Source organism: Channa argus, chromosome 15, assembly GCF_033026475.1.
Source record: "Channa argus isolate prfri chromosome 15, Channa argus male v1.0, whole genome shotgun sequence".
Lineage (NCBI taxonomy): Eukaryota > Metazoa > Chordata > Actinopteri > Anabantiformes > Channidae > Channa > Channa argus.
Window position 1 is genome coordinate 14,740,129 of NC_090211.1, and position 19,139 is coordinate 14,759,267.

General features: G+C 39.9%; 2 protein-coding genes and 2 long non-coding RNA genes across 8 annotated transcripts in view; 2 read left to right on the plus strand and 2 right to left on the minus strand.

Annotated features, from left to right (window-relative positions):
* On the plus strand, positions 1 to 12,074 carry gaa (alpha glucosidase). 2 transcript variants are annotated; one of them, XM_067477269.1, is made up of 19 exons: positions 1 to 5,400; positions 5,797 to 5,948; positions 6,055 to 6,220; positions 6,391 to 6,487; positions 6,619 to 6,738; positions 6,915 to 7,033; positions 7,274 to 7,405; positions 7,745 to 7,855; positions 7,977 to 8,090; positions 8,274 to 8,358; positions 8,488 to 8,605; positions 8,771 to 8,904; positions 9,135 to 9,286; positions 9,537 to 9,685; positions 9,853 to 9,994; positions 10,194 to 10,292; positions 10,764 to 10,928; positions 11,120 to 11,272; positions 11,489 to 12,074. In XM_067477269.1, exons 1-19 carry the CDS (start codon positions 4,870 to 4,872, stop codon positions 11,552 to 11,554), a joined length of 2,805 nt encoding a protein of 934 aa, XP_067333370.1. In that variant the 5' UTR covers positions 1 to 4,869; the 3' UTR covers positions 11,555 to 12,074. The 2 variants fall into 2 exon arrangements, with proteins under 2 accessions (XP_067333370.1, XP_067333371.1); XM_067477270.1 differs by lacking the exon at positions 11,489 to 12,074 and having other exon boundaries at positions 10,816 to 10,928; positions 11,120 to 11,183.
* LOC137099892 (uncharacterized) lies at positions 10,001 to 12,765 on the minus strand. The gene is made up of 3 exons (XR_010910825.1): positions 12,632 to 12,765; positions 10,750 to 10,882; positions 10,001 to 10,341 (listed from the first exon to the last, which is right to left on the minus strand). It is a non-coding gene; the product is annotated as an uncharacterized lncRNA (long non-coding RNA).
* The window catches only part of tbc1d16 (TBC1 domain family, member 16), a 27,274-nt gene continuing 20,896 nt past the window's right edge, over positions 12,762 to 19,139 (plus strand). For 2 of the 3 annotated variants that reach the window (XM_067477273.1, XM_067477271.1), the window contains exons 1-3: positions 12,762 to 12,917; positions 16,094 to 16,306; positions 18,012 to 18,174. In XM_067477273.1, the coding sequence (XP_067333374.1) occupies positions 16,126 to 16,306; positions 18,012 to 18,174 (344 nt within the window). In that variant the 5' untranslated portion in view covers positions 12,762 to 12,917; positions 16,094 to 16,125. Of the gene's footprint in view, positions 13,027 to 16,093; positions 16,307 to 18,011; positions 18,175 to 19,139 lie in introns of all 3 variants that reach the window. The other variant, XM_067477272.1, reaches the window with a different exon arrangement.
* Positions 16,314 to 19,139, minus strand: part of LOC137099893 (uncharacterized) — a 5,188-nt gene continuing 2,362 nt past the window's right edge. For both annotated transcript variants that reach the window (XR_010910827.1, XR_010910826.1), the window contains 2 exons: positions 18,473 to 18,555; positions 16,314 to 17,421 (listed from right to left, as the gene is read on the minus strand). This is a non-coding gene — a long non-coding RNA (uncharacterized lncRNA). The remainder of the gene's footprint in view (positions 17,422 to 18,472; positions 18,556 to 19,139) is intronic.

Genomic DNA, 19,139 nt, shown 5'->3' on the forward strand with positions numbered 1-19,139 from the left:
TTAGTAGTTTAAAGCAGGGTTAGGTAATAAAAATATATCCCAAGCTTTGAACATCTCACGGCGCAATGTACAATCTATCATCCAAAAATGTAAAGCGTATGGCACAACTGCAAACCTACGCAGACATGGCCGTCCAGCTTAACTGACAGGATGGGCAAGGAGAGCATTAATCAGAGAAGAAGCCAAGAGGCCCATGGAAACACTGGAAGAGCTGCAGAGATCCACAGCTCAGGTGGGATAATCTGTCCTGTCGTGGACTTCACAAATCTGGCCCTCATGGCAGAGTGGCAAGCCTGAGGACCTCTGCAACATTGACTGGCTGATTAAGATGAACATGTTCTGCGTATTTGACTTTGACCCAGATTCAAATATATCTGGTCTTTGCAGTAGATATCTTCAACATCGTGCCACAAACATGCATTCTCTGCAGAGCTATGTGATACCGTTTCATTAGTGTTAAAGAATTGGAAAGTCAGTTGCATCTGTTTGAGCAAACTAGCTGGATCTTTTGTAATGGCGGTTCTGACGTCAAAGAACATAAACCTCTATGTGATGTAATGACTTGGATCGAGACGAAAATGACTTTCTTGTCCGAATGTGTGTATTTGATCTGTAAACAAATCCTGCCAAAATGGACGTTCCCAGGGATTTGTCTTCTCACATCGACAGTTGAGTAACCAGTCTTTGACGGAGCTTATTTGTATTTACAGACATGTGAAAGGTGAATGTCTCTATAAAACACTAGAAGAGGAAGAGATGTATTTTCTGGAAATTGTGACAGTTGATCAATGTGATGAAAAGTAAAGATTTTATAAATGAGGAAAACGCAAACATTGAACGCCAGTTTTACCATGGTGGAAGAGTGACCTGGTTGAGTTTCTGGCTTGCAGAAGACCACTATGTTGGAGAGGTAACTGAAAGAGATGCTTATCATGAGGTTTCTAAATAGTTTAAACATCTACCATCATTTGCAGTTGAAATGGCCTCATACTTTTCTACTGTCATTGCACAACATGCAGTTGAACTTGGAGAACATGAAGAAAAAGATCCACAGACATTTCTTCCTGTGTTGGTCCTTACTGAAGACTCAGACAAAAAAAATTCTTGACGATCTCATGAACGTGCTAGAGGTCGTCATAAAAGGAAAAAAGAATCCAAAATGGAACTCTGTTGAGCTGCAGAAAATCCTATGATCCAGAGAAGAGATGTAACTCACAAACTGTCTCCTTAACAGAAAAGGAATTTTGCTGGAAATTATGCTATAACAGTTTGTGACATGTTTCCTCAAGGACATTGTCAACAACTCTGTTGAAGCTCCCCTCATCCACTTAGTAGCCCTGCTGAAAACTTAATCAAAACCCATTGTGAAGCTTTGCCTGCTATAACCATTTACATGGAAAGATTTCTCCAGCATGAGTTTGGGGGATCACTCATTGATGGGCTAAACTGGTCTTCTTCTACCTCAAAGATGATAAGATGGACATACACTCAATCAGAATCATCCACCCACTTGTTGCAAAGGAAATTCTCAATAAAATTCCAGGATTTCAACAAAGCCAAAGCAGTTTGAAGTTTACTGTGATGTCATGGACCTGACAACAGACTCTGCTCTCATTCACGTTTTGGGCTTCCCTGAACCTAGCTACCCACTCATATACCCTACCCTCTGTCAACTCTCACACCTCCACTTTCCCTCCCTGTCTCTGCTTCCATGATTGTTTTCACCTGTTCCCCAGGCAACTTAACCCAGCTCACCCACAGTTCCCTGCCGGATCCTTGCTGTTTTCCCAGCCTTCTGGTTCTGCCTGATTCTTGCTTTTGGACTATTTTGCGTGTTCACACGTGGTTTATTGTGTTCTCCCCTGTTCCTGATCTACTTTGTTGATGTGCACATTTTGGTTATTTGTTTACGGAGGTTCTGTTGATGCCCTCACTTAGTTTTTATTCTGAGACATGTTTGAGTCCCTGTTTACACGTGTTCCTGACCGAGTCTGTTTTGGCAGATGCATATTTGTTTTGTTGGTGCTGAGTTAGTTTGCACTTCTTTCATAGGTTTCCCCGCTGTACACCCATGTTTAGCTTCCCTAGTTATTTAAATCTCTGCTTAAATATTGTTCTCCTTAATTATTTGTTCATTTCCCCAGCTCTTGTTAGTTCCCCAACTCATTTACGCCCCTTGTTAATTTATACACCTGTTAATGATTAGCCTTTTAAGTCTACTTACTCCTAGTTCCTCAGTTCACTCAGCTTGCTCCCATTTAGTTTTCTCATATTCTCCTGGCTGTGTTCTTAAGTTGATCGGCCTCTGTTTACACTGCATCCAGAAAATATTCCCAGTGCTTCATTTCTTATATATTGTGTTATGTAATAGTCTACAGACAATTCCTTGGAATTCATGGCTTGGTTTGTGCTCTGACATGCACTGTTCACTGTGGGACCTTATTTAGACAGGTGTATGTTTTCCCAAATGTCCATCAACTAAATTGTCCACAGGTGGACTCCAGTTAAGTTGTAGAAACATCTCAAGGATGATCAGCGAAAACAGGATGCACCAGAGCTCAATTTTGAGTGTCATGGCAAAGGCCATGAATACTTATGTACATTTTTTTCTTTTTGGAATAAGGCTGTAACATAACAAAATGTGGAAAAAGTTGAGATCTGGGAACACTTTACGGATGCGCTGTATGTTCACTCGGTTTTTGTTACTTTTCGTATTAGTTTTTTCCACCTTCTTGGAGTAAATTTTAGTTTATCTTTTCTGATTTCTTGTGCCTTTTTGAATAAACCACGTTTAGATGGCAGACTCCCTCCTGTCTTGCCTCACTTGGGTCCACCCTTACATAAAACCTGACAGTGATGCACTTCTTCAGCCTGGGCAAAGAGACCCAGCCAACCTAACTCCTTTCCAAAAACACATGATCATCTACCATTTTGGTGGGGATAACATGACATCCCTTCTTTCCAAGCTAACTGAAAAGAGTGATGCAGTGCGTTTTCTAGGGGGAATCCTCTCTCTCTATCCAAGCAATCCGTTAAGAGCCAAATTAGGATATTGCAAGTTGCATAGTTTCTCACATTACTCTAAACTGCCTGTCACCATAGACTCAAAAGACAGCACCTCTAAAGGACCTACAGACACTTTTTCACCAGTTCCCAACTGACAAAAAGAAATGTATACCAAGGGCCATCTTTCTGCTTACCTTGCTATTTTGGCCAGAGGATCATGACACGGATGATGAGAAAGAAATTAAGTATGAAATTGTGCAGTCAGCTGTTAAACCCCAGGAGAAAAGCTACTGGACTAAGATGAAGGACATTCGGCAGCGGAAGGGACGGCTTTACACCCATTTTCTTTCTAGGCAGTGGAAATGCATTGGATAAATTTGTCCACAAGAATAAGTTTGTAAACATCATACAATTCTAAATGAGAAACACATGAAGTGGTTAAGTGGCGAGGCATGGAAGATGCCTTAGGTTGCTACAATGCTGAAATGTGTTTCCGGATGGACTAAAGAAAGAGTAGCGTACCTTGAGGGCTCATACAAAAAGTATCATGCCTTTGATAACTTATAAGATATATATATATATATAAATCTTCTAATGTTAATCAAGTGGTTGATTTCTGTAAAAGACAAAATTAGACAATAGGATCCTTGCTGTTTTCCCAGCCTTCTGGTTCTGCCTGATTCTTGTTTTTGGACTATTTTGCGTGTTCACACGTGGTTTATTGTGTTCTCCCCTGTTCCTGATCTGCTTTTTTGATGCGCACATTTTGGTTATTTGTTTACAGAGGTTCTGTTTATGCCCTCACTTAGTTTTTATTCTGAGACATGTTTGGGTTCCCTGGGCAAGACACTCAACCCCCAACAGCCCATCCACATCACAAACTGTGCAGTGCCGAGTACCAGTCACAACCCCGGTAGAAATTGCGTCAGCAAGGGTGAAAAAATCAACCTGAGAACCATTGATCTGTTGTGGCGACCCTGACCCTGAACTTACAGCATAAGTCAAAAGGAGAAAAATAATAATACTATAAAACAGACCATAGTGTTATTTTTTTAATACTTGTAGTGGATTTATTGTGTTAGGGTAACCTATTCACATTTTGTGTTTATTACGACCTTTATTACAGTTTTGGGTGCATATATCTAAACATATTCAAAGTTAGTACCTGATTTCCAGCATTTATAAAATAAATTCTTGATGAATATTTTAAGGCTGAAACTAAAAACTAATCAACAACTTTAGATTGGAAAAATAATTATCTTGATTTTAATAACTTTCTATGCTTCACTTTAATGTGATACCACATACATTTTCATTACTTGTATGAAATTTTGCGAATTTGGTCTAATATTATAGTTTATGAATATTAATCCACTAATGAGACAAAGAGGAGACCGGGGGAGTAGTTTCGAGTTGAGCCCTTTTGTCCTAGTTTGCTTGCCCTAGTTAGCTATAGTATCTACCATAGATTTGTTAACTCCTGGCTAATTACCCGTTATGACTTTTACAGATGTGTTATTTTTATTTAACCGAAGTTACTGCGTTATTCCGTTGCCTTTAAAAACCACGCGTTTTCTTACAAATAAATTATTTTAAGGAACTAAAAGTTCGCCACAGTACAGCTTGAGCGATGGATACTAGACAACAGCTAACGCTAACTAACGTTAACGTCAGATTATTCCAGTTGCCTCTGGATTAGCATCTTATAAACGAACAAAACAGTGAGTGTTAATGATCCTCCATGACCATTTTGTTCATAATAGCTACTCTACTCCTGAATATCTAACCTAGGCTACACGAAGCGTGTATGGCAGAGCTCACCTTTAGTACACCTTGCCCTGGCAGTCCAGCTCTGATGAAGACATGGGTCTGTTATCTGTTTTGACTGCACCTGTTGTCATTCTAGCATTTGCTTTGTGTTTGAATGCCAAGCATTTGTTTAACCATGAAACCACACTGGTCCGATCAGTCCGGGCTAAGCAACATGATCTCACAGCACATGAACGTTTGGCCAACAATAATCCAGCAAATCCACAAAATTCAGTAAGAGCAAAGGGACCTGACTCAGAAAGCTCACAAGAGGCTGATATTTTCAAGGATAATAAATGCGACGTGGCTCCAGAGAGTCGATTTGACTGTGGCAGAGACAGGCTTCTCAGTCAGAAAGAGTGTGAGGAGAGGGGATGCTGCTATGTCCCACTACCAGACTCTGCTGGACCACCTTGGTGCTTTTACCCCAGTGTGTACCCTGGCTACAAAATGAGTCCCCTTACTCCCACGACACGGGGCCAGGCTGCCACTCTGACGCGTGACAACCCTTCTTATCTCCCCAGAGATATCTCTACTCTAAGCTTAGAAGTCACTGAGGAGCCTGCAGGTTGCCTGCACCTTATTGTGAGTATCTGGTACTTGTTTCTTTTCTGCATGCATTGAAATTATGATGAGGAAAGTTCAGGAGGGTCCACTTGACATCCCTGTTATTTTGCATGTTAAGTGTAGAGGATTATTGCAGCTTGAATGGAAAATATAACACAAGATGTTTGGCCATTGGTCTTGAAAGAAGATTGTATGAATTGTGTGATTGGGCGAAGTATGTCTTATTTTTTTTTATATGTACAAACCATATGGGTTGCTTTCAATGAAAAGGATTAAACAAAACCCTAAAATAATCAGATGCACAGATGATCTCATTTGAAATGTTTTTTTAATATGAACTTTGGTTCATGTTATGCACACTGTCCACAATGATGTGCTGTGTAAAAACAGAGCTGACATCTATTGACTTTTAAGTTGAAGGACCCATCATCGCCACGATATGAAGTTAAGCTTCCAGCCGGTGTTCCTCAGCACAAACCCGGTAACCGTGACTCACTCTACACTACTGAATACCAGTCTGACCCATTTGGCGTCATAGTGCGGCGGAAGTCCAGTGGGAAAGTAATGTGGGTAGTCAAAAACTAGTCTATCACTGAACTCGTATGTGTGAAATTATCATCCTAATCATGGTGCAGTGTGTGATTGTTTGTTCTCTGTGTTCTGCCATTTCAGTATGAATACCACAGTAGCTCCCCTACTGTTTGCTGACCAGTACCTGCAGCTGTCTACCACATTGGCCTCTCCCCTAGTGTCTGGCCTTGGGGAGCATTACACTTCCCTTCGTCTGGACCTTAACTGGACTTCTCTGACTTTGTGGAACAGAGACATAGCACCTCATGTGAGTCAATTGCAGTGATTCTCAAATGCGCAGACTTCAATGGATCGAAGAAACATATACATTTACAAAATATCACAACAAAAAAAAAAACCTAATCTTGTTGCAAGTCTTTATCTTTTCAGATCTTTATCAATTAACAAAAAACTGTAAGCTCTTACCTTTTTCTTCAGGCCGATGCCAACCTCTATGGCTCACATCCATTCTACATTGTACAGGAGGGGGATGGCCTGGCTCATGGAGTTTTCCTTCTCAATAGCAATGCAGTTGGTAATGAACTACTGTATTTGTTCTGTAGGTCGCACACAGCATCCCACTAGCATTTGTTTCGTTCACTTACATAGAACATTTTTTCAAACTGTAGTGGACTAATTACTGCTACGTAAATGTCTCTAATGTAGAGGTGATGTTGCAGCCGACTCCAGCTCTCACCTGGGTGACTACTGGTGGAATACTGGACCTGTACATTTTCATGGGTCCTGACGCTCAAAGTGTTGTACGACAGTACCTTCAGGTCATTGGTATGTTTTTTTTAATGTTTACATACCGTGACCTTAAAAAAGTTGCAGCAATAGTATGTACAATAGCATGTATAGAAAATTTGTCATTTTAAGACGAAAGCCTTTGAAGCATGCTGTAGTGTGTGTATATGTGAATTAGAAAATAATCATTTCACACGTTTCTGTGTTGTTGCCAGGCTATCCTATGATGCCTCCCTATTGGTCACTGGGCTTTCATCTGTGCCGTTGGGGATACACAACCACAAATATAACACGCAGCGTTGCACAACGCATGCACATTGCCAACTTTCCCATGGTAAATGATGTATACTGTACATGTGAATGTATGCGGTTTATTATGTACAAATAGTGCTTTAATCAGAAGTGCTGTAAATGTCTGAAGTTTGTATTATCTTGAAAGAATTACATTTTATTACTAGCTTACTTATTCTATTTTAGTTATTACATTTGTAACATACACATTTAACCAAATTCTTTAAATGCACCTCATTACTTTTCTTTATTGCTGAGATCATTTTAAAATTTTCACCATCAGGATACGCAGTGGAATGATCTGGACTATGCAGATAAGCGCAGGGTTTTTACCTTCGATCCCTGGCGGTTTGGGGACCTCCCAAACATGGTGGAGGAATTCCATAAGAGAGGCATGAAGTACATCCTTATTCTGGTGAGAAATCATAAATTGTAAAACCTCATAACTGATGAACCTATCAGTAATTATTTTGTACTCCAATTTGGAGATAATTGCTTGGAAATTGAATTCTACTTTTTCAAAGTTATAGTTTCTCCATTTTATGTTGTAACTCTCATAAAGGTGATAATTCTACTCGAGAAAAATATAACCTTGTAAAAGTAGAGTTTGGGGCAGAGCCACTGTATTGGATTGCATTATACTGTTCAATTGTGCCCAATAAAGTGGCCAGCAAGTGTATATGTGAACACAATGTTTTTTTCCAGTAGATGGCAGCAAAACTTTGTTGTTACTGAGGCTCTGTTTTTGCCTCAGGACCCAGGAATCAGCAGCAGCAGTCCTCCTGGAACTTATCCTCCTTTTGATGATGGAGTTAAACGTGATGTCTTCATTAAAAACGCTACAGGACAGCTCCTGATAGGGAAGGTTGAACTTCTTTTTCTGGGAATTTATGCTTTTCTTTCCCATTGTGAGACGTTTACAGTATGTGTACACTTTTTTTACCTTGGGTGTGGTTGTCATGCACAATGCCATCTTGTGTATGAAGGTTTGGCCTGGCCCAACAGCCTTTCCTGACTTCACCAACCCAGAAACCAGAGAGTGGTGGGAGGACTGCATCAGAGAGTTTTATTCTAAAGTTCCTGTTGACGGTCTGTGGATTGTGAGTATTCAGACACACTGACAAGCAAAGGCCAGGTTATTTAGCCATTGTCAATTACAACATATTGCATAGAGAGTGTGTAGAATCTATTGGATAAGATTTCATTTTTTAAATGTACTTTATGTTTTTAGTTTATTTTGCATCTTACATGAGAAAATAACTTATGCTTTGTTGTTTGTCCAGGATATGAATGAACCAGCCAGTTTTGTTCAGGGCTCAGTGGACGGCTGTCCTGACACTGATCTTGAGAAACCTCCTTACACACCTAGTAAGCGTACTGGATCAGGATTCCACATTACTAGCATTTGCAAGTGATCATAGTCATGCAAATGGCTATTGATATGAAATGTATATGTTCATTGTTACATACAATACAATTTGCCTGTCATATAAACAGGGGTGGTTGGAGGCCAGTTGAACTCAGGAACTCTTTGTATGTCAGCTCAGCAGAAGCTGTCAACACACTACAACCTACACAATATGTATGGACTGATGGAAGCATATGCCACACACAGGTTAGATCCTACAGCAATCACAATACAGTTTGCAGAAGCTGAGGAGCCAGTTTTAGTTTTTAGCTTAGTTGACTGGCGCCTAATGTGAAATAACACAATACCCAGTTCTTTGGCTATTTTTATCTGCACTTTATACTGTCATTCTGGGGTTGGTTGCCATCACAGTACTCTTATGAAAGTACGAGGTAAGAGACCCTTTGTCCTGTCTCGCTCCTCTTACCCTGGGATTGGATCCTTCTCGGGAGTGTGGACAGGAGACGTCAGGAGTGACTGGGAGCAGCTTCGATACTCTATTCCCGGTGAGGACCTGCAGTTTCTGAAAGGTCTTTTGGTGTACAGTATGCAATCTACTGTCTCAATGTCTCAAATGTAGTAATGCTGCACGTGTGGGAGTTTTTGACTTGCATGTAAATGTTCAACCGAACCATCTGAAATTGTTTTTAATCTTTTTGAAGTGATCACAGTTTGCCTGATTGATTTAAAATGACCTTTGGTACCTGTCCCTCCACCAACCCCTCCACCCCTCCAGCGGTGCTGCAGTTCAGCCTGTTTGGGGTGCCCTTGGTAGGGGCGGACATCTGTGGCTTCGGAGGTAATACCACTGAAGAGTTGTGTGTACGATGGATGCAGCTTGGTGCCTTCTACCCATTTATGAGAAACCACAATGACAAGCCAAATGCTGTAAGAGACACTCTTTGTTTGTTATCCTGCTTATTGTATCTTTGTATCTGTTTGCATACTTGTGTACATTCAGATACGTATACTGTAAGTGTAAAGATCTTTTGTAACAGAAGAGGGCTTTTATGATAAAGTAATGTAGGGGTCTGCACCGCAAGCTTTTTCCACTGTGTCTAGTTCCTCTATTTCATTTATTATGGATAGAGGTAACCGTATCTCTTTTCATTGTGTGTTGTGTGTCTGTGTTCTTTAGCCTCAGGAGCCTTATGTATTTGGTCAGAAGGCCCAGGCTGCCATGCGGAATGTGTTGAACCTTCGTTACTCCCTCCTTCCATTCCTCTACACGCTCTTCCATCATGCACACACTTCTGCGGACACTGTTGCCAGGCCTCTCTTCATGGAGTATGTGTCCAGATATTGTATTGGTTTCTCCTATATTTACTTCACCTAATTATTTGGTGCTCTATTTTCCTTCATAAAGAAAATAGTAAAGGTATATTTGCATTGCTGAATGTCCACCTTTTACTTTTACCATTTAGTTTTTTACTCTGTGTATCTATTCTTTATAGGTTTCCCACTGACCATAATTGTCAGACCATAGATCAACAGTTCCTTTGGGGGAGTTCACTTCTCATTAGCCCAGTTTTAAAGCAAGGGGCAGTAGAAGTGACCGCGTATCTGCCCCCTGGCACTTGGTACAGTCTGCTTGATGTAAGTGCCTCAGCCCTATTCAACTTCAACTGTGTCTCACACACAACACTACTATCACATATTGTAAGGCAAACTTCATCACAAACTTTACTTTATTTATTGATTTCTTTTTGTTTTCAAACACTTCTAACCATTTTTGCTATGTCTTGGAGGAATGCATTTCTCTGAGGTCTGGTCTGATGTGTTTTACATTCTTTAGGGGAAACCTTTCCACAGTAAGGGTCAGTATGTGATCCTGTCAGCCCCTCTGGACACCATCAACATCCACGTAAGAGAGGGACACATTCTCCCGCAGCAGGTGGGGGTCTCCTCTGAGAAATCCCAAAGATACAATTTGGTTTGCATATCTTTCTCCATCATTTTTGGTTCATTGGGAGAGAAATTTTGGCAGATTCATTATTAATAAAATATTTGAGGATTGGAAAATTCCATAATGTATACTGAAGCATGTCAAACAAGAACTTAGAAGAGATCCTATTTCCAGTTTTTACTTATATTTGATTCTTTTTTGAGGCAGTGTAAAATAAACAAGCAGTATGCACCAGCACCTGTGTAACTCTTACACTGATATAGTTCCTTGGCAAATCATTAGAATCTAGCCGTTAAATAATGTATTTCTAATTAATATAGAGTGTATTTGTTTAACAATCAATTTTTAGCCACTGTTCATGAATTATTTGGTTCAGTGGAAGAGGATCACTTCTCACATAACATTTGCAGTTTCGTAAGAGCGCATCATGTTTTCTTTGATCTACCTTTTCTTGTGAAGGAGCCTGCTTTGACAACCACAGCCTCACGCAGAAACCCTTTCTTCCTGACAGTGGCACTGTCAGCAGGCGGTTTGGCCTGGGGGAACTTGTTCTGGGATGATGGGAACAGTCTTGACACCTATGAAACAGGAAACTATTGTTACGTTACCTTCTTTGCTGGACAGGTAGGGAAAGACACGAGTAATGTGTATTTGCATTTGAAAAGCTGATAAAGCTATTCTTTGCATATTACTACTATAGGCAAAAGTCTACAACATGATAAAATTAGGTTTAAATATTTAATTTTCTGTTGTCCCCATATTTTTTAAAAGACAAAAACGTAAACTTTTTTTTTACTTCTACCTTGCTTCTACAGTCCCAGCTTGTAAGTGATCCTCTCAGGCTAAATGGGGTCCTTGATGATTTGGTACTGGGAGGGATGCGGGTGTTTGGGGTGCGCTCACCACCCCGCTACGTATTAGCCAATGGGGAAGAAGTCAGGGAGTTTGTGTACCACAGTGACACTGAGGTAAGTTCTGTATGAGCCAGCAATATTTTATTGATGTTTGTCCCCCAGAAATATAATTATGCTTTTCTACAGTTGTGTGTATGTTTCTGACTGTGTATGTATTTGCCTCATCTGATCTTGATTTCCATTATTCAGCGCTAACTCCACTATTTCAATATGTATTTTTGGCTCAAAATCCAGGCTTGCTGTCAGCTATCTGGGTCTCTTTTCCCACAGGTTTTGATAGTGACCAGCCTAGCCTTGCCCATGTCAAAGGTGTTTACAGTCCAGTGGGTTCTCTGATACACTGGGCCTTAGGGAGCCTTGCCATTCTGTACAGCTGCTGAAAAGACCAGCTTCATTTTACTGACAAACACCGGCTGAATTTCTTGATTAACCTTACATTCTCTCTCTCTATTTTAAAATGCTAGAAGTAATTTGTTTTTTGTTTGTTTTTGTATTTCTCCCCAAAATTGCCAATAAAATTTTGAAAAACATTGGTTTATCTGGTTTAACTTATTGTTCATAATGACTCAAAATCCTCAAGATGTTGAGGATACTGTTTGAGGATATAAATGGGATTCAATGCACCAATTTGTCATCTATGTATCATGAATACATTGTTACAAGTGTTACAAGGCAACAAATAGTGCTGATGTAAATTTACAACTAATGAATGAACAAACTAACTTTACGCTCAGCACCTTTACTTTGATTATTCAAAAAAAAAGTTGAAGACAGAATTAATTTGCAACTTTGTATTCATGTAAAATAATATGCATATGCCAATTGTCTCAATAAACTGAAGCTTTTGATGCCTTTACCCTAAATTAACTTTTTTACTTGCTTTGTATCTCGATTTTAAGTCCCTTTGGATGTAGGTGTCTGCCAAATGAGTAAATGAAAATGTAAAAAAAAAATCAAAGTCAAGTGCAAGATTTTTAAAACCCCTATTGCCAAATGTTGGTGGCACTAATTTATTGCTTAAGATAAACTAGGTTTTAAACAGACAGTTTGTGACTATGTGCAGCTATGACGAGATGCTCTGACTCCAGCACTGGTCCTGATGATGCACCAATTGCATTTAGCTTTAGCCAGCGACCTTAAAAACGTCACTTATGATGAAAAAGGTCGAAGGTGTATGGATGATGACTTTGGTTATCATAAAATATATTTATTAGTATTTTAAAGTGCAGGAATGCTTTGATCGTCAGTTATTGATTTATTATTAAAAATCAATAAATCCCAGTTTGTGTGTGACAGAAAAAGCGTTTGACATTCCGGAAGCAGCGAAATTAGGGGGGATTGGTCTGGGGCTGCCAAGTCAAGTTAGACACTCTTAACCGAATTGTTATAGGAAGTGAAACAAGCTCATCTTACAAATGAAAGCGACATAGATCTTCAAAAAGGCCGTGCATCGTCCTCGTCAAAAAAGGAGGTTTTAGTTTGAAAGTGCAAACCGGAAGTTCCATTTTTGCTCCAGAACCAGCAGCGGGCAAACGTTTGGTGTCACTGTCGGAAAACACAGGGATACAAACCAGAGTAGAGCCTGTAACAACTGAGATAAATTAAGGGAGAAAGGAGACGACGCGACACCGGTACTCCTCGCCTGTCCTCGGAGATGGATGTCCGGCATGGGCTGTAGACTCCTGCGGCGGGACTGAAGGTGAGAGCTCAGCGGCTTGGCCCCGTTTCTCTACATGCTGCTCGCTCTTCATTCATCTCTGGTGCTGGAACAGGTGTAAGCCAGCGGGCGAGGAGGATACGTTTCTCCGGTACGAGCGTCAGGATGGGACAATTGTCGCCTTTTGCAGCGCGTCGCCTGCTGCTAAAACAAACTTGAAAGTTGCCTGTAAACGCCAACACCGTGCAATTGAACTAGCAAAGCATTTCGGCCACTATCTAAGCTGCTAAACTAAAATATTTATAGTCAAGATGGTACAGATAAGAATCTTAGGCTGCACCGGCCACAAACACATGAGTGAAATGAGTAAGGGCCTGTGTGTAAAGAATGATGTCCCATCCTCTCCTCCTCCTGCCAGGCGGATGCTGCAGGACGAGACTCAGTGTGATCCATAGGCCACACTTATACACTCACTACTGAGGCATTTCCTCCAGTCCTGCCACAGTCAGGACTTTGATAAGGTTCAGTGAGCTTTTGTAAATGTAAGTAGAATCAGGGTAGGTCTGACACAAAAACCTTTGACCTAAACTGAAAAATACAGTTGCATTTTAATACCAAATGCAATGCAAAGTGTTTTTTTTTTAAATGCCTCCTTTGTGAAACTTGATTTGAGAGTTTAAAATATCTTACAATCCCAGGAAATTAATAAAGGAAAGTTGTTGCATTCAACAACTTATATAATGGTTTCTCTGTTTGTAAAGTATTTCTGGCTTTGGCATTTCTGTAGCACAATTTCTTTTTGATTGACTTACATGTGCAGATGTGTATATATAGCAATTTTTTTTTTATCATAAATCACTTTTCCTAATACTTTACACCAATTTCATCATAGTTAGTGGAAGAGGATTTATGCGTTTTTATTTTGAGGATATTTGCTGCTTCTTCCAACTGATGCATTTATAATTATAAAGTACACAACATTATTATTGAAAAAAACGCTTTGACGAAGTATATTTCATGTGGTTTAAAATGCATCTTCACATTTAGCAAAGCCTGTACACATCGCAACCACCATTCATTCAGTCCCCCATAAAGTTAGGCCATAACTCACGAAGCATGTGCACAAGAACCTTGTTTTTCTGGCTACTTTTTGGCTTGTCTACTTTCTGTTGCCACAGGCATGTCAGTGTACAGTGCAGATGAAATGGTGGTTTATTATATTGGCTCCTTTATTGCGATGTAAGCCTGAACGCTCCTTGTAGCCCAGAGGTGAAATAATGAGCTTTCAGGTTCTATATTCCCAGATACATTTTAACACTGTAGGGTTTTATTTAAATGTCTCTCCTTTTAGCAGAGGATCTGTTTAAAATGTGAAGTGTCCTATAGGACACAGTGGGACTAGATAGAGTTTGGGATGGTGTTTCAGTCCTAGGGATGTGAGTCATTTGATAAAGCACTGAAAGGTCAGAGAGGAGAGGCAGAGTGTGACTACTCCGAGGTGTTGACAGCATAAGAGATGAAGCGAGAAGAAGGAAGTGTGAGCAGTCTGTCTCTTAACCAGCCAGCCTCGAGGAACCCTATCAAACTGACCTGGGTTGCCCTGTAATCACATATACTGTAGACCAAAATAACCACTGGATAGTGACACAACAGCGAATATGTCATTGCTGTCGAGAGGCAACTGAAAATAGCTGTGTGCCATGATTAGGATCTCGGCCTGTCATTATTCACAGTGTGTTCAGGCAGCATGATTCTCAGTTTGTGTGTGTTGCAGAGTCAGAGTATGTAAACAGGGTTTAGGCATTTAAGCTGATTTACAAATGGGTTAGTCTAGTGGTGTTTGAAGCAGTTAGCATGGAAATAGCCCGGTGTCCAATAATATTCAGTGGTAATGTGGTGGTTTACAGTATAGAGAAATTGGGACTTTGTCCTCCTGTTTTTAGATATTTTTTTCTTCTATAAAAAATATTTCTTTCTTCTAGAACTTGAATCTAAAATGATTTTTAGATTCTCTGTGTTTATATAATTTTATAATGAATATATTTGGATTTTGGATAAAACTAGATATGTGAAAACATTACCTAGGCCATTAAGAAGTTATGAGTATATTTCCTTTGACATACTAAACAATTACAGTTAATACAAAGAAAAATTGTCAGTTGTGGGTGATCATAATTGACATCTGCAGGAAACTGCTGCGGCTGTTTACAAGACGAACTGTGTGCATGATGAACTCTGACCAACAAAACACTACACATCTTAAATTTAAACCCCACTGTGGCCTACAGTAAGCTTCTGCTCTAAGGTTGTGCCTGGATCTCGTGCCAGCAGCCTTCCTGTCTGAGGTCTGGCATCAGGAAGTGGGGTGCCTGCTTAATCAGGCAGAGGTAAACATGCCCTGTTAGGGGAAAGGAGGGGAACATTCCTCAGATGAAGTGGGAGGGCATGTGTCAGTGTGTTCACCCAACAAGAAAAAAAAGTTGCACACATGAATACTGGCATGTCAAAGCTAAGAGGAAGAATCGGTGAGTTCAGTGTGATGATGGAGCAGGGGAAACAGTAAATCATTTAACTTTATTTGCTTTTACTTGAGCCTCCAATCATTTCAAAGAAGAAAGCCTTCAATAGCACACCAGGCTGCAAAATCAAAAGAGCTGCTTTACTTTTTGCTTGGAGTTTATCTCATCACATTAAGCTCACTTTTTGAAGCACAGCAGTGAAACACGGGTGTTGTGACATGCTGCTCCCAGTACAGTGCTGATGTAGATGACATCAGTTGCCCTCTGATAACAGTTTGAAATTTCACACAGACATGGTTAAGTTTGTTTGCTCTTGTCCTCTGTGTGTGTACCTACGGATATGTGTGTTTACAAAAGGTGGGACGCATCCGTGTCTACAGCAGCTGTGAATATGTTGGAAGGTGTAGGTGTGCGCAAAGTAAATGTGGCACAGGGAAATGCTGAACAAATACAAAGGGAGAGAAGGGATCCTGGGGTGGAGTGCTGCAGTAAGGACACTGCAGTAAAGTACAAGCACATGTGTGACAGAGAGGGGGGGTGTAGGTGAGCTTCTGTGCAGTCTTATGAAGCCAAGCTGTGTCACACCACTAAATTATTCACCTGCTTTCATATTTCCTTTTTTCTCCTACGTTGTCCTATCTTGTCCTTTCCTGCTCTTTGACACTCCTATGCCATTTCTTACATGTACTCCATATCCAGAGGATGGGCCCAGTGTCCTGGTACCTGAGGAGATGTCTTTGGGTCGGCTCCTACGGCGTGCCTCCTCCAAGGCCTCCGACCTCCTGACCTTTAACCCCGGGGCGGGGGGCTCATCGTTACGCTCTGGCCTAGACGGCGAGATCATCTTCTCCAAAAATAATGTTTGCGTGCACCCTGCGGAGCCCCTGCCTGGCCTGGCTGAGCACCACCCAGGTTTGGCTGCACTGAAAACTGTTCATTTGTGCTATGAATGCAGCGGCTGAGTGGAAATCAACCCAGCTAGAACAGTTTTCCCTGATGCTTAGTTGTTAGTGAGGCAAAGGTTGAGTTTAGAAATGATTTGCTTTTGTTGTTTTAAGTGTAATGCGATCATTGCACAATCCTGCAAAATCCTTTTAAAGAGCAAAATGAATGAGAAGGGCAAACAAGATAAAACATCTAAAACAGACGACTAAACATGACAGCGGTGTAAGATCATTTAGTGTAAGTAATTGTATGAGTTATCATATAGTTTAAAAAATGGAAAGAGTAAGTAATAATCAATAGGCCAGAAGTAAAGTTTTCTATATTTAAAACAAAAGAAGCTTAAAACAGCTTTGCTGTCATTACAATTTTTACGGCACTCTCCCTTTTTGCTTTATGCTTTACACATACTGGCCACTTCATTAAACACTTTTTACACAATTACACAATTCCGGAAGTACACAAGTACACAATTTAATCCAATCAAATACAGCTACTTTCACACGGTTTTATATTTAATTTCTTAAGTTAAAACTGTCAGAAATCAATAAGTCAAACAAACTTTTTTAACATATATTTGTGTGAAAGTGCTTTACAAATGATAGAAAAGTTGATGAAAAGGCAGAACAAACGAGGGCAATCAAAGTCAACCAAAACTGTGATAAAAGAGCCCACAGAAAGATGTTAACATGGCACATCAAACGAGGGAATAAGACACAAAAGTATGAGACTATGAGACCATTAAACTAATGCACACATATAGAAGACTAATTATGAAAATAAATCAAAACAAATTAAATTTAGATAAAAATAATATCGATAAAACAGGTGAGTGAAACATCAAAAGAGAATAAGATAAAACTGACGAGAAGTAGGCTAGTGCAGGACCATGATGTTCTTTAGAAAAAAGTAAACTAATCAATACGTAAACTGACAGGCAACCAGTGTAGGACTTTATAACGGGTGTGATGTGTTCTCTTCTTCTGGTCTTTGTCAGGACTCTGGCAGCAGAGGTCTGAATCAACTGTAACTCGTTTATGAGGTATTTGTGTAGATCAGAGAGGAGAGCATTGCAATAGTCCAGTCTGCTGGAAATAAAAAAATGCATTAAAGTCTGTGTCACTCAGAGAAAGAAATGGTCCTACTTTAGTGATATTTTTGAGCAGATTTGGTGACACAGCCCACGTGAGCCTTAGAACTTATTTCAGAGTCAAAGATGGCAGAGAAGTTTCTGGCCTTTTGGCTTTGTGGCCAATATCACTCTCTAAGCCTTTGACATTCTGTGACATCCAGGCACTAATGTCAACAATATATAATAAAAGGACATCAATAGGCCCAGTTTTATCAGGAGACACAGCCACATAAATGTGTCATAAGCATAGCTATTAAAGGAGATGCCATGTCTCCTGAGGACACAACCCGGAGGTAACAAATACAAATTAAAAAGAAGTAGTTCTAAAACGTATCCTTGGGGGGAAACTGTAATTCCAGAGTTTTTAAATATGTTTTCACTAGTTTAATATGGACTGACTACATCAAATAAGACAACTTAAAATATGAAAAATCACAGTGTGGTCTCTAGCAGGTTGCAACCACCTGCTAGGTGTCCTCTCGCATTACCTGAAGTTTCTTAATGATTCCTAACATAACTGTAGCTTATGTTGCCCCCCTGCAGGCTACCTGTGTGTGCATGTGGAGAAAGATGACAGCCTGGGCACTACTCTGATTCTGACCTGGGTGCCCAACTCCCGCATCCAGAGGCAGGATGAAGAAGCGATGCGTTACATCACACCTGAGAGCTCCCCTGTACGCAGGAATGCCCGCCGCCGAGGCAGACGGTACGGAAATTACTTAAAATGTGTAAAATCAGTCAAATAAAATGAAAAATGATCACATTTTATCAGGTTGATGTCTGGACAGGATTCCTCAGTTTAAGCGTGTTTGAAAAATAAAATTAGTCATGTATCTCTTAAAGAACAAGAGAATTAAGGTATTGCACATTTTGAAATTCAGATAATAATAATGTGTTATATTGTGATTGACTGCATTGGTTGACCACACGTTGCACAGAATTAATGTGGACGTCTCACACAAGGCTACAAACAGAACAAGCATGGGGGAAGGTAAAGTTCTTACCTTGAAAGAGTTCAAGGAAGAGTTGATTCTCGAAAAAGAGCTTCCTCTCTTATTTGGATGGGAAAGGAACCGAAAAAAATAATCTAAAGTAGAAGAAAAGGAAATGTAACTGTTCATACTAGATGTGCACACTTTTAAATATATACAACTCCAAGATGTGTAAAGATCTCATCAACCCATATTTTTTTCACAATAGATCATATCAGATGTTGAAACTCAGAAGTTTTACACTTTCATGGAAAATCTTAGCTAATTTTGAATTGATGGCAGCAACACATCTCAAACAAGTAGGAACAGGGCAACCAAAAGGCTGGAAAAATTAATTGGAACAAATCAAAAACAAAAGAAGGAGCAAATGTATCAACTAATTCGGGTAATTTGCAACAGGTAAATAACATGACTGGGTATGTAAGGAGCATTTCAGAGAGGCAGAGCCTCTCAAATGTAAAGATGGGCAGAGGTTAACTAATCTATGACAAACTTAATCGAAAAATTGTGGAATAATTTCATAAAAATGTTCTTCAACATAAAATTGCAAAGACTTCGAAGATCCCTCCATCTACAGTATATAATATCCTCAAAAGTTTGAAAAATATAATCAGTCATGTATCTCTTAAAGAACAAGAGAATTAAAGTATTGCACATTTTGAAATTCAGATAATAATAA

What these genes read in the sequence shown, in the direction of transcription:
- gaa (XM_067477269.1), top strand. Translation starts at nt 4,870, where the DNA reads ATGGGTCTGTTATCTGTTTTGACTGCACCTGTTGTCATTCTAGCATTT. An exon ending in TCTCAATAGCAATGCAGTTG is followed by an intron (nt 6,488 to 6,618) that starts GTAATGAACTAC and finishes TCTCTAATGTAG; the next exon opens with AGGTGATGTTGCAGCCGACT. An exon ending in GCCAGGCCTCTCTTCATGGA is followed by an intron (nt 9,686 to 9,852) that starts GTATGTGTCCAG and finishes TATTCTTTATAG; the next exon opens with GTTTCCCACTGACCATAATT.